Genomic DNA, 14,910 nt, shown 5'->3' with positions numbered 1-14,910 from the left:
TGATGTCAGGGGGTATGGCATATGCTAATGAGTTATGCTAATGAGTTCCCCCAGCTCTTTTTCTACGAAACAACCCCTGGTGAGAACGTGACAAGTGGGAACCTCAGAAACCCTGTACAAGTTGAAACGAGACTAAAATACCAACGTAGAATCACCACATTAATATATTTTTTTAAATTATTGATTTATTTAGTAAGTAAAGAAGTACATTTTTATCCCGATCTTCCTCCAAGGAGCTCAGTTCAGTATACCCAGTTCTTTTCTCCTCTGTGTTATCCTCACAACAACCCTGTGAGGTAGGTTAAGATGACAGTGAGTGACTAACCCAAGGTTACTCCGTAAGCTTCCATAGCAGAGTATGTGTTTGAATTTGGGTCTCCCGGGTCCTAGGCTGACACCTGAACTGGAATTAGTAGAGGTTTGGAAGAGTCCATATCCTAAAGATGATGCCTTTTATTTAAATGTGCACTAGGCTTGCTCTGGAATAGACTTGAAATTACACCACATTTGAAGCATACGTGCAGCGTATGTTGGTTTGAGCGTATGGTCTTACGTGCACTTTCATGTTGCATAAGACGCATAAGCAAGCACATCCATGGAGATTAAATGGCTTGTTCCTGAATAATGAGGAAATTTATGAAAGCTATTTTAAAGAAAACATGCCAGCAATCTCTTGGTGGGATGCCTTCAAATCAGTTCTGCGAGGCTGTCTAAATTATTCTAGCTTTGTATGTTAAAAAAGAAAGAAACTCCAAAAGCAAGATCTAATAAAAGAAATGGCTAATTTAGAGCAAAAAAAAAAATACAAACACACTGGATCAGTTAGATGCTATCAGAAACTCCTAAGAGACAGGGAAACAATGGGAGATCTTTAAGTCCAGTAAAATTGAAAAGCAATACTACATTGAAAACAGACATTTTATAATAATAAAGTTTCAGGTTTACTAGCTAGAAACACAATCATTCCAGATGGTTCGCCGTTTGAGTCCGTAACAGCAAAATGAAATAGGAGTCCAGTGGTACTTTAAATCTATTCCACTTGAAGGTCTTGTGGCTCAGACCGCACATTAGCCAGATGTAAAGTGAGATACAGAATGCTCAAACAGCATCACCAGGTGGCAGCATTCAGAAATGGGAACAAACGCAAATCTGAAAGAGAGGGAAACCAACATTTGATTGTAACACTGCCCACAAGCTGCTAAATCGGTTGGACAATTTCCTTTCTCATGGTTCTATTTATACCTGTGAGAGGCCCCTGTAGACAGTGACAAAATATAAATTTAAATACAAGTTGGGGATAAACAAGACCTTGTAGGGAATATATATCTATCAGGGGTCCCTAACCGTTTCCCGACATGTGGGCACCTTTGGAATTCTGACACAGGCAGATGAGTGCAACAACAAAATAGCTGCTACAAAATGGTTGCTGGAGAAGGTGGAGCCAGCCACAAAATGGCTGCCACACAGCTTACCTTCAGTCACACAATGAAGATCTTTGTGCTTTGGTGGCAGTTGCTGCCAAAGCAACATGTAAAAAAAAAAACCGCACAGACAATCAAATCTATAATGGCCAATCAGAAGCCCTGCTGGGCAAAAGTGCCACCCAGTCCCATCCACTTTCTAAAAATACTTGGTGGGCATCAGAGAAGATGTCAGCAGATGCCATGGTGCCCCTGGGCACCACGTTGGAGAGCCTAATATATCTGATAACCTGTGTTATAAAAGCAGCTCTGGTGGCCCTTTAGTGTCTGTGGGGGTTGGTGGAGGTAGAAGCTTTAATACTTGTCTTTCTCCCTGTGGTGTTCCAGGGGCCTGTTTGTAAACTGAGTGAGAAGGAAAGCAGCCAGGGTAGAAGACGTTGCAGCTAGCAAATGGTGGGAAGCAAAGCAAATACCTTTACGTACCCCTCGTCTGTGCTTCAAGTAGCTCCTTCTCCAACGCTCCTTTTCTTTAGAAAAGCCCATCTACTTGGCTTTTGCGACCTACTTACGTGAGCCATGTGTAGTGAGGCTCTGCCTGACTTTATCTCATGGTCTTGCCATTCAGTTAATAGAGGTGGAAAGGGAAGAGTAAAAAGATTCAAAAAAAGCTAAAAAGCCTGCTCAGTTTTTCATTTATCGGTCACTGGTCAGGCTGTAGGAGATAGCCAACTGCTTTGTCAGAGCATTTGCTTTAGGATGTGTCTTCAGCAGCCGTTATAAGCATCAGTACAGCTCCAAATAGGAGAAGAATGAAGTAGAAGGTAGACTTTTAGAAGAGATGGAGCTAGGTTTGCTGTTTGTTCACTGGCAAAAGGCAGTTCTCTGCCATCTTCTGCCCCCTGCCCTTGATCATTTGAGAAGTAGGAGAAGATACGGAGGGCAATGGAGGTGATGGTGACACTCTAGGAATTTCCCCTAATTTCTCTGGTCTTTACCATAGAGATTAGGCAAAATTCCTCGAATGTCACCTGGAAGTGATGTCACTTCTTTCTGAAACTCCACCTCTTCCAGGCAGCACACTCAAAATCTCCTGGCAGTGGCTGACACAGGGCTGGGCTCTCAGGTGAAGTGGGATGGAAATGGGGGTGGCACACCCTTGTATCTGCTGGTGAATCTAGCCATTATAAGCTTCTTCACACAAGCACATATTGAAACTGCCAGCACCCAAGGGGCTGATCACAGTGCTTATTGGCTGGTTCTTGAATCTGTCCTGAATCTGTCATGCTCCTTCCTTCTCAGAGCCATTTTCCATCTGTTTTTTCTTTAAACGTACACAAAAGTAAGATGCCAAGCAAACGTCAACATGAAAATTTGCTAGAATGGCTCACAATAATAAAAAGACACTCCAGACGTTGGGGAACCTGTCCTAATGTGATTCTATACCACTTTGAATCATACCGTGTCACTAGTTAACCTTCAGCCCACAAAGAAAACCCACAAACCTGCCTAGAAGATTCCTAATTCTCGCCTCCTGTTGATATCCCTCTTTATCTGGCAAAGGGATAAAACAGGACAACACAGGATGGTGCAGAAATCATCACAGATGGATCCCTGTGAAAGAGGGGAAAAAAACATTTAACATTCATGTTGTTTTGTGGGAGGGGTAATGTAAAGACTGAACAGATCAAAAAGGCATGAGGAGACTTAAGGGGTAAGAACACACGGTGCGTGAACTTGTGCAATGAAGCCCCAATGGCTTGTTTATGTATCACTGGCCTCGAGAGCGAATGCCATAGATTTCACCCTCAATAGCTGCCACTGTGTTTTTCTGCATTCTCATTTTCCTTGCATGTGTGTTCCTGTTACTTTGGCGGTGGGGGGGGGGGTTTCTGTTCTGCACATGTCTTGCTCCCTCTAGTGGTCAATTCGATATTACATTGGTTTATATGCAGCATCTCTCCCTGCATATTTAAACTGCAGGACTATCGAATCAACCACCAGAGGGAGCTGTGGTCAGTAAAAGAGCCTCTGTTTTGTGTGCAGAAGGTCTCTGGTTCAATCTCCAACATCTCCAGTTAAAAAGACCAGCCAGTAGGTGACTAGAAAGACCTCCACATGAGACCCTGGAGAATTGCTGACAATCTGAGTAGATGATGCAGAATTTGATGGACCAAGGGTCTGATTCCATATAAGGCAGATTCATGTGTGTTCATGTACGTTCAGATTTTCAAACCTATCAGGAGGGAAGGAATTCTAAATTTGGGGTGGAGGGCAGCAACAGCTAAGAAAGCTCATTTCTGCTAAGGCTGGTTATAAAAGGAAGGCTTTCTCACTTTACATAAAGTCTCATATGGTTGATATGGATGGACACAGTCCTTCTGGATCTAAGACATTCAAAACTAGCATCTTGTATTGAGCCCGGGAATAGAATGGAAGCCAGTGTAGATGGCATAACACTGGCTTAAAATGGCCTCACCGGTGGGTGCCTGTAAGGATCCTAGCAGCTGCATTTTGGACCAACTGAAATTTCCAAAAAATATCTTCAAGGGCAGTGCCTCAAAGAATATAGGGCTGTAGTCAAGTCTGGATGTTACCCTGGCACATAAGATTGTGGCCACTGATCAACTAGCCTCAGTTCATAAAACATGTTCTGGGCAACTTCTGACACTTGACTGTCTAAAGACAATGTTGAGTCTAGAAGTACTCCAAAGCTGCACACCTGATCTTTCACAGCGAGTGCAACCCTGTCCACTATTGGAGAGCCCCCATTCACACATCATCCATAGCGCTTTCATCTTGTCTAAGTTTCCATTTAATACTTCCACAGCCTCCACTGAATTTTGATGGAAAGAAGAGACAGAATGGTGGATGTGTCATCTGCAGAGTGATGACACCAGTGCTCAGATCTCTCGGTGATCTCCCCAAGTGGTTTCGCATAGATATAGAAAAGAACTGGGGACAAGATTCGACCCTGTGGTTATCCTATAAGCGATTGGCTGCAAGGCTGAGCAGAAGTCCCCAGTCATGACTTTGTGATACCTTCCTGCCAAGAAAGAATAAAACCAGCATAGTCTTCCTGACCCACCCAGTCTCAGGTTACCCAGACAGACCACAATAATAAAATAGGCAGTGGTTGCCAACCTCCAGGTGGGGCCTGGAGCAATGTTCCCTCTAAGCTGTGGAGTCTTGTGAGCAAAAATTCTACTTTGTGAGCTACTGGCATTAAAGTTGTGAGCAAGTAATTTGGCCACTGTATAAATTGGTTTGCTCTGGAGCCATCCTTCCTGAGCTAAGACAAAAATGTGTGAGCTGGAGGCTAAAAAACTGTGAGCTAGCTCACACTAACTCAGCTTAGAGGGAACACTGGCCTGGAGTTCTCCTGGAATTATAACTGATCTCCAGGGTACAGACAGAAGTTTGGAAAATCTGGCTTGTCCTAATGTTATTATCCAAGAGAAACGTTATTTGCATTTTAAGTCACAAAAATGGATTTAAATCTTCCTTCTTGTAACATATCGATTTATTTCTTCAAAGATTTGCCTTTTGTTATATGTAAAATTAAGTTGAACTGTACCGTACATTAAAGAACCCAGTTCCTCTTTTGTTACTATGATGTTTGCCCAACATTTTAAGATGCATTTAAGACCTCTTTTTAGGCAAAGGTCATTCAGTTGCTTCCCCTCCCCCTGTGACTCATGCTGATGGAAATTGCTGTCACGTTGCAGCTCATTTAAAAAGACCCCGTAGGGTTTTCAAGGGAAGAGACGAACAGAAGTGGCTTGCCATTGCCTGCCTCTACACAGCAGCCCTGCACGTCCTTGGTGGCTTCCCATCCAAATACTAACCAGGGCTAACCCTGCTTAGCTTTTGAGATCTATGACTCTTCTGCATTCCTGTCTTTTCCCTTGTGTGCCCTTATTGCTTCGTCGTTGTTTCATCCTTTTCTGCATGTGTTTTGCCCCCTCCGGTGGTCGATTCAATGTTACCTCGCTGTATGTCCAGCATATCTCTCTGCAGATTTAAACTGCAGTTTTTTAATGCTGGACATACAGTGATGTAATATAGGATCGGACACTAGAGGAGCACATGCAGAAAAGAAAAGAAAACCCCGAAGCGACAGGAACTCACCAGCAAGGAAAGGGAGAATGCTGAAGGGCCCTGATGAGATCGCGCTAGCCTAGACCATTCAGGGCAAGGCAGAGGAGGCACACCTGTACAAAATAAACCTGCAGGACTTATTTGCCCCAAGGTAGACAGGTGTATCTAAGTTAATCCCCAGCATCCTCAAATCATAATTCCCAGAATTCTGTGAGAACAACCACAAGAGACACTGCAATAAAACCAATGTAAGTACACAGTACAGATATGCCCAAAGTGGAGGATTAATAGGTAGAACTTAAGATGTATTACACAAGATTCAAGTAGCAACAAAGGTCCGATCATATACGTACGGGGATCTGATATTTGGTCCTGTAGACAGCCCTCATTGCCACGGTTGGGCCACAGCAGCAGCATTCATTCATGTCAGAAGCAACCTGGCATCCCAGACAAGGGGTGCAAAAGAATCCACAGCAGCCTAGTTGGAGGAGAGCACGAGAAACATCTGTAGCAAGTCACTTGGTAGAAAGCAGGGTTGATACAAAGCAAAATCTGGCCCGACTGTAATCTGTTAGAATATGCAAGGTTCCTTAAATGAACCTACTTATTTTTCTTTAAGCAGTTGGTGCTCCACTTCCTTGCACATTTAATCTCTGCCAACATAATCAACACACTTTGTCAATCCCAGAAAGAGGTAGCCCCTTCTAACCCATTGCCTTCCGTTGACTTAGAAGCGTGTAACTCTGTTTAGGACGCCAAATTCTAGTGTAGATTGCTGGAGGTGCCACCGCTTACTTCCTGCCATTGCAGAAACGTATCTACCTGCTGTTTCCTGTCCATTTGCTCCTTGCCCACCCATCATTAGCTAAGTTTGGAGAAGCCCTACCCAAATTCACCTGTTTATTTATCTTACTTCATTGGTGGTGCCCCACCTTTCTCCCCAACAGGGACACAAAGTGACTCCTCTCCTCCACTTTGTCTTCATGACAACTCTGTGAGGTAGGTTAGGCAAAGGGTATGTGACTGGCCCAAGGTCACCTGGCAAGCTTCCCTGGCAGAGTGGGGATTCAAACTTGGGTCTCCCAGATCCTAGCCCAACACTCTAACCGCTACACCACACTGGCTCTCGTACTTATACAGCTCATGGTCACAAGATATATGGGTGGGCTTGGGGTTGTTAAAAAGGGACCTCACAAATTCACGGAGGGTTTTTGTATCACTGGTCATTTGTTGAGAGAGCTCAAATGTCCATGTAGACCACCAGGTATGAGACATTGGGACGATATTCAGGATGTGTTTCTCTCTACGATGGTCTTCAGGTAAGTTTCCAAGGGCATCTGCTCTTGAGAGACAAACTTCCCAAGCAGATGGACCTTTGCTCCTGGACTGTTAGTTAAGAGTGTGGGACATCAATATTTCAAATGCACAAAAAACTCACAGAGGTAGCTCTAATGCTTTTGTGGTTCTGTGCCCTGACCCGGATGACCCAAGCTAGGCCAATCTTGTAAGATCTTGGAAGCTAAACAGGGCTGGCCCTGGTCAGTATTTGCATGAGAGACCACCAAGGAACATAAGAACATAAGAGAAGCCAATGTTGGATCAGGCCAGTGGCCCGTCCAGTCCAACACTCTGTCACACAGTGGCCAAAAATACCAGGTGCCATCAGGAGGTCCAGCAGTGGAGCCAGAACACTAGGAGCCCTTCCCCTGTTGACCCCCCCCCCAAGCACCAAGAAGACAGAGCATCACCTGCCCCAGACTGAGAGTTCCTATCTATACCTTGTGGCTAATAGTCACTGATGGACCTTTGCTCCATATGTTTATCCAATTTCTTCTTGAAGCCGTCCATGCTTGTAGCCACCGCCACCTCCTGTGGCAGTGAATTCCATGTGTTCATCACTCTTTGGGTGAAGAAGGACTTCCTTTTGTCTGTTCTAACCCGACTGCTCAGCAATTTCATTGAGTGCCCACGAGTTCTTGTATTATGACGTGGAGGCAGGTGATGGTGAAACCACCTCCGAATGTCCATTGCCTTAAAAACCCTATGGGGTTACCGTAAGTCAGCTGCAACTTGATGGCAAAAAGAGAGAGAGAGAGAGAGTCACTTCTGACATCAAAGAGGATCATGAGTGTTCTGGGGTTCCTGTATCCTGGGTCCGACGTATATCATTGAGATACAGGTAGAATGAATGTTTCTCCACATTGGGTGAGACCCAGAATCATGGAGACCAAGAACAGGTCATTCATGTTTATTTTCATGCATCTTCCTTGGAAAATCGGCACATTCTCATAATCCTCTTGTGCTTTCTTCCTTCATACTGTAGCTCAAGAACTCACCACATCTGCTCCCCAAACCAGACAGTATGCGTCACTGCTCTCAGACAGAAAGTGGGAGGGACTTATGGTAACCCCAGCAAGGGGCTGTCAAGGAAAGGGAGAAGCAGAGGTGGTCTGCCAGTGCCTTCCTCTGCAGAGTCTTCCTTGGTGGTTTCCCATCCAAGTACTGACCCTTCTTAGCTTCCGAGATCTGAAGAGGTCAGGCTATACCATGCTGTCTTCCTTCATGTCTTCAGTAGTGAACAATAACTTTGTGGGAAATCCCAAGATCAGAGACCTGTCTGCATGGCAACAAAAGTTGTACCTGTCTGGGAGAAAGTGCTTGTTTATCGTGGCCAGTAGCCCATCAACATACATCAGACGTGCAACCAGTCCACGTTTTTGCATGGATGCAAACTCTACCCTGGCTGAGTGTGAGAACATGCCTGCCTGAGCAAAACAGGGCTTTTTATAAGCATGACTTGGTGTCTGGATTGTGTTTATAATGAAGCAGGACACCTCAACAAAGAGCACATATTTAGCCTGCCGCTCCCAGACTCATGAGCCCTTCCCTTAGTAAATATACATACCATGGAAGAGAAATAAAAGGTTTTTTTAAAAAATAATGAAAAGGATCTGTTTTGCAAAAGCATTAAAAGTACAGTCCTAAACAGTTAACACTCTCCTAAGTTTACTGGCTTGGAAGGGTATAATTCTGTTTAGGACTGCACTGCTTGTGTCCGGAGGTAAAATTTGCTATCAAGCTGCAGCTGACTTGTGGCGACCCAGTAGGGTTTTCAAGGCAAGAGGCAAGCAGAGGTGATTTGCCATGGCTTTCCTCTTCATAGTAATGCTGGACTTCCTTGGTGGTCTCTCATCCAAGTGCTAACCAGGGCTTTTCCTACTTAGCTTCTGAGGTTTCACGTATAAGGCTAGCCTGGGCCATCCACATAGTGTGGTTTCCCCCCCTGTCGATTCTGGCCCCATACTACTTTGGTTTATCCCCTGATTTCCACAAGCAATCTTTTGTCTTTAGGTTTCACTTTGGGTTTGTTGTTGTTTCCCCCCATTTTTTCTGTGGGCTATTCTGCTTACTCAACATACTCCTGATTTTCTTGGCAGTTGATCCACATGCACTGGAATCAGTTGGGGCACAGTTGTTCCACAGGTCTGCCCTCCCTGTGCATTTTCACAGTTGTGGAATCAGTTTATTTTTCAGGGGAGGCTGCTGCCACCATTAGCAGTGTCCCAGCATCCCGCCCTTATTTAGAAAGGCTCTAAAATACCGACATATTACTGGAGCATTTTAACAACTGGCTTAGGGGGTTCTCTGAATTCCCAGCTTTCATTTTTTAAAAGTAAGTCTCTAGCCTCATCTCTTGTGGAGGTATGCCTTTTCACTTATATATCTGTGAGGGGAAAGACTAGAGACGTACTTTTAAAAAAATGAAATCTGGGAATTTAGAGAACCTGCTTAAACTATGGCTGCGGTCACATGGAACATTAGCCACGCAAGAGAGATGGAAGACAGGCGGATTTTCCGGGCGCGATCTCACCGGCACATCTGGGAAGCGTAGTGCTTACGTGGCACAACCAAGGCTTCCTGCCGAAAACACGCAGCTAAAAACTAGTACCTCGGAGGTACTAGTTTCCGGAAACCGTGGGGCAAGGGCGGGCGTCTGATCGCGTTTCCGGTGGCATCCGGCACCCGCCCATGTCCCCTTGCGAAAAAGCTTTTTTCCCCCAAGTCTCCGTGGATGCGCACACGCACCCAATGGGGCATGTGCATTCGTCGTGTACACACAAAAAGAAAACCAGTTTGCCGCACCGTGCGCTTCTTCGTTGCGCGCAGGCGTGTCCTGTGATCGGCACCTCTCCCTACCCACAGAACCTCCACGGTACCTCCACAGAACCTCCAGAGGAGGTCTGATCGCTTAACTGTTCATTAGTTTGCCCCGGGGCAAACAGCCACGCTTCCCCCCCCCCCGCAGTTTCCTGCCCGTATTATTACTATAGTGATATATCAATATTTTAGGACTTTTTTAAAAAATAAGAGGGGGTGCTGGGACACCACCGATGCCAACACTGAGGATGACAGCACCCTCCCTTGAAAATAATTATTCAAGCCATGTGTGGAAGAAAATAAACTGAGTCCACAATTGTGAAAATGCACAAGGAGGGAAGACATGGAACAACCACGCCCAAACCAGTTCCAATGCTTGTGGACAGACTGCCAAGGAAACCAGGAGTAAGTCAAGCGTGCGGAAAAGGTCAAGATCAGGTGGGTTGCTCTCTGTCCCACATTAATTCAGCCCTCTCTTCAAGCTCATGAAACAATCCCAACGTCTAATATTTGCATGGCTACTCACACACTCCACAGTCAGTGCAGCAGTCGCATAGCCCTGTCTGCCAGTGGGCTCGCTGTGGCTGGACAACCACAACCTGCTGCATCTGTGGCTGCGTCAAAATCACAGCTTGGCCCGCCATGTCAACAGACTCTGGGTAACATAACAAGAAGTAAGAAGTAAGTTAACACACAATTTGCCTCCTGAAGTTATGACAATACAGCATGATGTTTTTCAGGATAAGAGCAGCTTGTTCCACCTAACAGCAGATTCTTCCACAAGGGAGCAAAAAATGGTGGTATTACAGATGTTCATGAGAAGCAGGTGGGACTCTGTAACCCACCTGAGATACTCGACCCATAGGCTGAAGACCACTGGTCTATGCTCATTGGCAGTGGAGCTCTCTGGGATCTCAGCTGCTTTTACTAGCAACTGCTGCTTGAGATCCTCTAGAGGGAGATGCTTGGGACAGAACTGGGGTTCTTCTGTTTGCAAAACATATGCTTTGCCACTCAGCCATAACCCCTCCCATAAACCACACATCCCTTAGGAAATGGAATAGGGCCACTGAATGATAAAACACACACAAGTGCAGCACAGCTCAGCAAAACGTCAGGCTGGAGCTTCGATCCTCTTGTGTCAGGAGAAGGCTCCTTGTACCAGAAGGCAGTGTTCCCTCTAAGCTGAGTTAGTGTGAGCTAGCTCACAGTTTTTTAGCCTCCGGCTCACACATTTTTGTCTCTGCTCAGGAAGGAGGGCTGCAGAGCAAACTGATTTATGCAGCAGCCAAATCACTTGCTCACAACTTTGATGCCGGCAGCTCACAAAGTAGAATTTTTGCTCACAAGCCTCCGCAGCTTAGAGGGAACATTGCCAGAAGGATGCACCACCATTAGCAGCAGAGCAGACCCATGAGATCCTAGTGCTAGCGAAAACAAGAAGCCACAGCTTGTGTAGATAACAATGGAATGCGCCAAGGGTGCCTCCTCCAAGATGCCTGCATTGCTGGACTGACTTGTTATCAGTCAGGCCTGACTGTATCTTAGCAACAAGTGAGGCACTTTGGGCAAGTCTGCATGGCACCTCTAAGCCTGTATCTCACAAATACTAAGGTTCAGAACCAGTAATTTAAAAAAAAACAACGCACAGGAAGACTGGCTGGGAATCTACCAGAATTGGCATCCTTCTCCTGATGACTCTTGACAGCAAGCCTAGAGAATGTAAACACAGGTGATCCAGAAATCCATTGGCCCGGTCATGATGGATCCAGGAAATGGAGATGCTCTTTTGGGAGCAGTCAAGAGTAAGAAAGGAGGTAGATTGGGGTGGGGGGGTGGGGGTTGGGGGTTGTAGTTGCCAGTGCTGGGTTGGAAAATACCTGGAGGCTTTGGGGGTGGATCCGGGACAGGGTGGGTTTGAGGAGGGGAAGGGAGGGGCCTCAGCATGGTGCCATGCCATAGAGTCTACCCTTCAAAGCAGCCATTTTCTCCATGGGAGCTGATCTCTGTCAGCTGGAGATCAGTTGTAAAAGCGGGAGATCCCCAGGCCCCACCTGGAGGCTGGCAACCCTGTGGGGGATGGAACTGGGAACTACTGAAACATGAAGGCCATAGACCCCAGGAAAAACCCAGAATGGAAGTCCTTTCCAATAACCACCACCACCCTGGTGCCTTTGAAGAGATGGCAAGGTAGAGAAAGAGTCCAGGAACAACCCCGCGGGACAAGAGTGAGTAGAAGGGGTCCATGGACTGAAACAGGAGCATAAGGAGATCATGTGTGTGTGTTAAGTGCCATTAAGTCGCTTCCGACTTATGACAACCCAATGAATTGATGACCTCCAAAGGTCCTATCCTTAATACCCTTCCTCAGGTCTTGCAGACTGAAGGCTGTGGCTTCCTTGATGGCTTCTGTGGCGGAACAGGCCTGCTCTGACTTACAGACCCTGTTCTCCTTGGATTCTGCCAATTCCTGGAGGATGCTATTCCACTTCTTCCCACTAGGGTACCGCTGCCACCACTGTCCTTTTGGGGTCTTCCTGCCTGGAGGTACAGACTCCTGACACCAATGTTCCCTCTAAGCTGTGGAGTCTTGTGAGCAAAAATTCTACTTTGTGAGCTGCTGGCATTAAAGTTGTGATCAAGCGATCTGGCCGCTGCATAAATTAGTTTGCTCTGGAGCCCTCCTTCCTGTGCTAAGACAAAAATGTGTGAGCTGGAGGCCAAAAAACTGTGAGCTGGCTCACACTAACTCAGCTTATAGGGAACACTGCCTGACACCCCTTCTCAAACTGAGGCTCTGTCACTGGTCTCCTGCTACCCAGCTCCTGCTTAAAACAGGAACCAAATTCCTTCTTTGGGGGCCCCCTGGAGGATTGGCAATGGGGGCCTTGACTACTTGCCTACCCCCTTCTTCCTGGGACTCCCCCCTTACAGTAGTGTGGTTTAAGGCAGTTGGGGGACTATGTGGTCCAGAGAACACGACCAGCTTCAAAAAGTAAAATGTTTATTCAAAAGAGAGAAAGGTTACAAGCATACTTTTAGCACAGCACCAGATCAGCAACCAGAAGGACAAAGAAAGGTTGGTCAGAATCGCATCCTTCTTTCCCTGGTTCGAAAAACTTACTCTACTAGATGTTGAAACAGAGTAGGCAATTTCAAGCTTAGAAAGTTACAAAAGGCTATAAAGATGTTTCATTACCTAGGCTCTCTGCAGCCAGCAGGCTAGGCTCCATGGCAGTCCTCAGCTGTCTGTCCTCTCCCAAAGATCAGCACCAAGAGTAAAGAGAGACCCTCCCTCCTGGGAGCAAGCATTTTTATTAAAGCTCTGACTCCACCCATTCTTCATCACACTCTCCACCCCTCCTGGGTGCATCCTGGGAGCCCCCCTTGCAGGCATTCTGGGAAATCTCCAGGAGTCACCTGGAGATTCCTCACACCAAATCCCTCAGTTCCTTTGCAAGTCAATCCATTTACATCACTATGGCAGGTAACTGATCTCGCTTCCTGCCCTTCCAGAGAGAAGGGGAAAAACAAACAAACAGGAACACTTTAAAACTCAGAATGGGGAGGGGGGCTTTCTCCATACTTCCCCCTTCCTAGATTCCAGAGGAGGGGGGGCCCTCCTTTCCAGAAGGGTGCCCTGTGGCCGGATCCAAACAAGTCTGTTACAGTAAAGTTGCAAGTTACACAGTACGCATCAGAAAACACACAGGCAAGTCATCCAGCACACAATCACGTATAGAACTGAGTCTACACCACGAGTCTATGTCCTTCTGGGAAAGGAAGTCTGCATCTTCAGCAGTGCATCCAGGAAAAAAATGTTCAGTCTTTATGATGTACTCCTCAGTCTCCCAAGACCACCTCTGAAGCTTAGTGTTCTCCTTTGGTTGTAGCCATCGTCCAGACGAGTGGTCTGTCCCGAGAGGGAATTTTTGGCCCTCCCACCTGAGGCTGGAAATGGCCCAGTTCCCACACAGTGGCTGCTACCTTGTCCCTCAATGGTGGAATGTTCCATTCGGTATTCCCAGAAAACCACCCTTGGCATCCTAAACATCCATTTTTCCTTCTTGATGCTGAAACCTGTCCCCTGGTTGATACTCCACACTCTTGCTAAATACTCCACAGGTAACCCCAAGTCCCTGCAAAAAGCCCTGATGAAATCCATCTGAGCCACTGTCACTTTTGCCCTGCCACTCCACAAGTCAGTTCGCAGCTTCTAGGAGGAGGAGGAGGATGGATGTATACCCCATCCTTCACTACCTGAAGGAGTCACTGAGTAGCTTACAATCTTCTTTCCTTTCCCCTCCCCACAACAGACAACCTGTGAGGTAGGTGGGGCTGAGAGAGCTCTGACAGAAACTGCTCTTTTTCAAGAACAGCTCTGACAAGACTGTGGCTTGCCCAAGGTCATCCAGCAGGTGCAAGTGGAGGAAGTGGGGAATCAAACGCGGTTTTCCCAGATTAGAGTCCACGCACTCAACCACTACACCAAACTGAACAACACACCTGTGTTCATTCCAAGCACAGCCAAATCTGTTTCCCCTGGTCTTTTTCCGAAACCCATCTGCCACTGATGTACAACTGAAAAACTTCTCTCTCTGCCTTGAAAGCACCATATCCGTAGCCAGTCCAGCTTCCCCTGCTGCACCAGTTCAGAAAACTGAGCCAAGACAACGACTAACTTTCCACCTGGCTCTTCAGTTCCTCCTTTTCCAGACACATTCTGCAACAACACTTCCTTGTCAAGATCAGGTTTCTACCTGTTCACATGAACATCCTTGGTAATTTCCCTTAACCTTTCCATCGAGACAGTACCCCCGACACTACCTATCCGGTCCAAAAGCACATGAGGCTCTTCCCATGCCACTAGCAGCTTGCCAGTGCTCGAAGGCCGAAAAACCCTAAGCTGGTCACCAAGCTCAGAAGTCAAAGACAGGGCTGTTTTATCATGCCAGCTGCTCTGATTCACTTTGCCCTTTGTCAGGTCCTCTCCGATACCCATCATTTTCAGCTGCTCTCTAAAATACAAGACACGATCAGTCACTGACTCCTTAGCCTCAAGAATCTTTTCTTTCCACTTGTCCCTGCCAGTCCTCCCAAACTTTCCCAAAACAGGAGACTGCACAGGTCTCTGTGCCCTGGCCTTGCACGCACTCTCACCCATTCACCACCAACTCACACCAGTCTCTCACAGCTTGTGCTAACCTGGGCCAGTAAGAATCCAACACAAGCC

The 14,910-nt window shown here is 46.5% G+C and overlaps 1 protein-coding gene across 1 annotated transcript in view; it reads right to left on the bottom strand.

The window, feature by feature from the left end:
- Positions 1-222: 222 nt before the first annotated feature.
- Positions 223-14,910, bottom strand: part of LOC107116067 (placenta-specific gene 8 protein-like) — a 23,730-nt gene continuing 9,042 nt past the window's right edge. The window contains exons 2-5 of the mRNA XM_015417926.1: positions 10,204-10,332; positions 5,873-5,997; positions 2,924-3,032; positions 223-1,149 (exon numbers count right to left, since the gene is read on the bottom strand). Of these exons, the coding sequence (XP_015273412.1) occupies positions 2,928-3,032; positions 5,873-5,997; positions 10,204-10,321 (348 nt within the window). The 5' untranslated portion in view covers positions 10,322-10,332 and the 3' untranslated portion in view covers positions 223-1,149; positions 2,924-2,927. The remainder of the gene's footprint in view (positions 1,150-2,923; positions 3,033-5,872; positions 5,998-10,203; positions 10,333-14,910) is intronic.

This window comes from Gekko japonicus, unplaced genomic scaffold, assembly GCF_001447785.1.
Source record: "Gekko japonicus isolate JY-2015 unplaced genomic scaffold, Gekko_japonicus_V1.1 scaffold752, whole genome shotgun sequence".
Classification (NCBI taxonomy): Eukaryota; Metazoa; Chordata; class Lepidosauria; order Squamata; family Gekkonidae; genus Gekko; species Gekko japonicus.
This window is presented reverse-complemented; position numbering and strand designations above follow the sequence as displayed.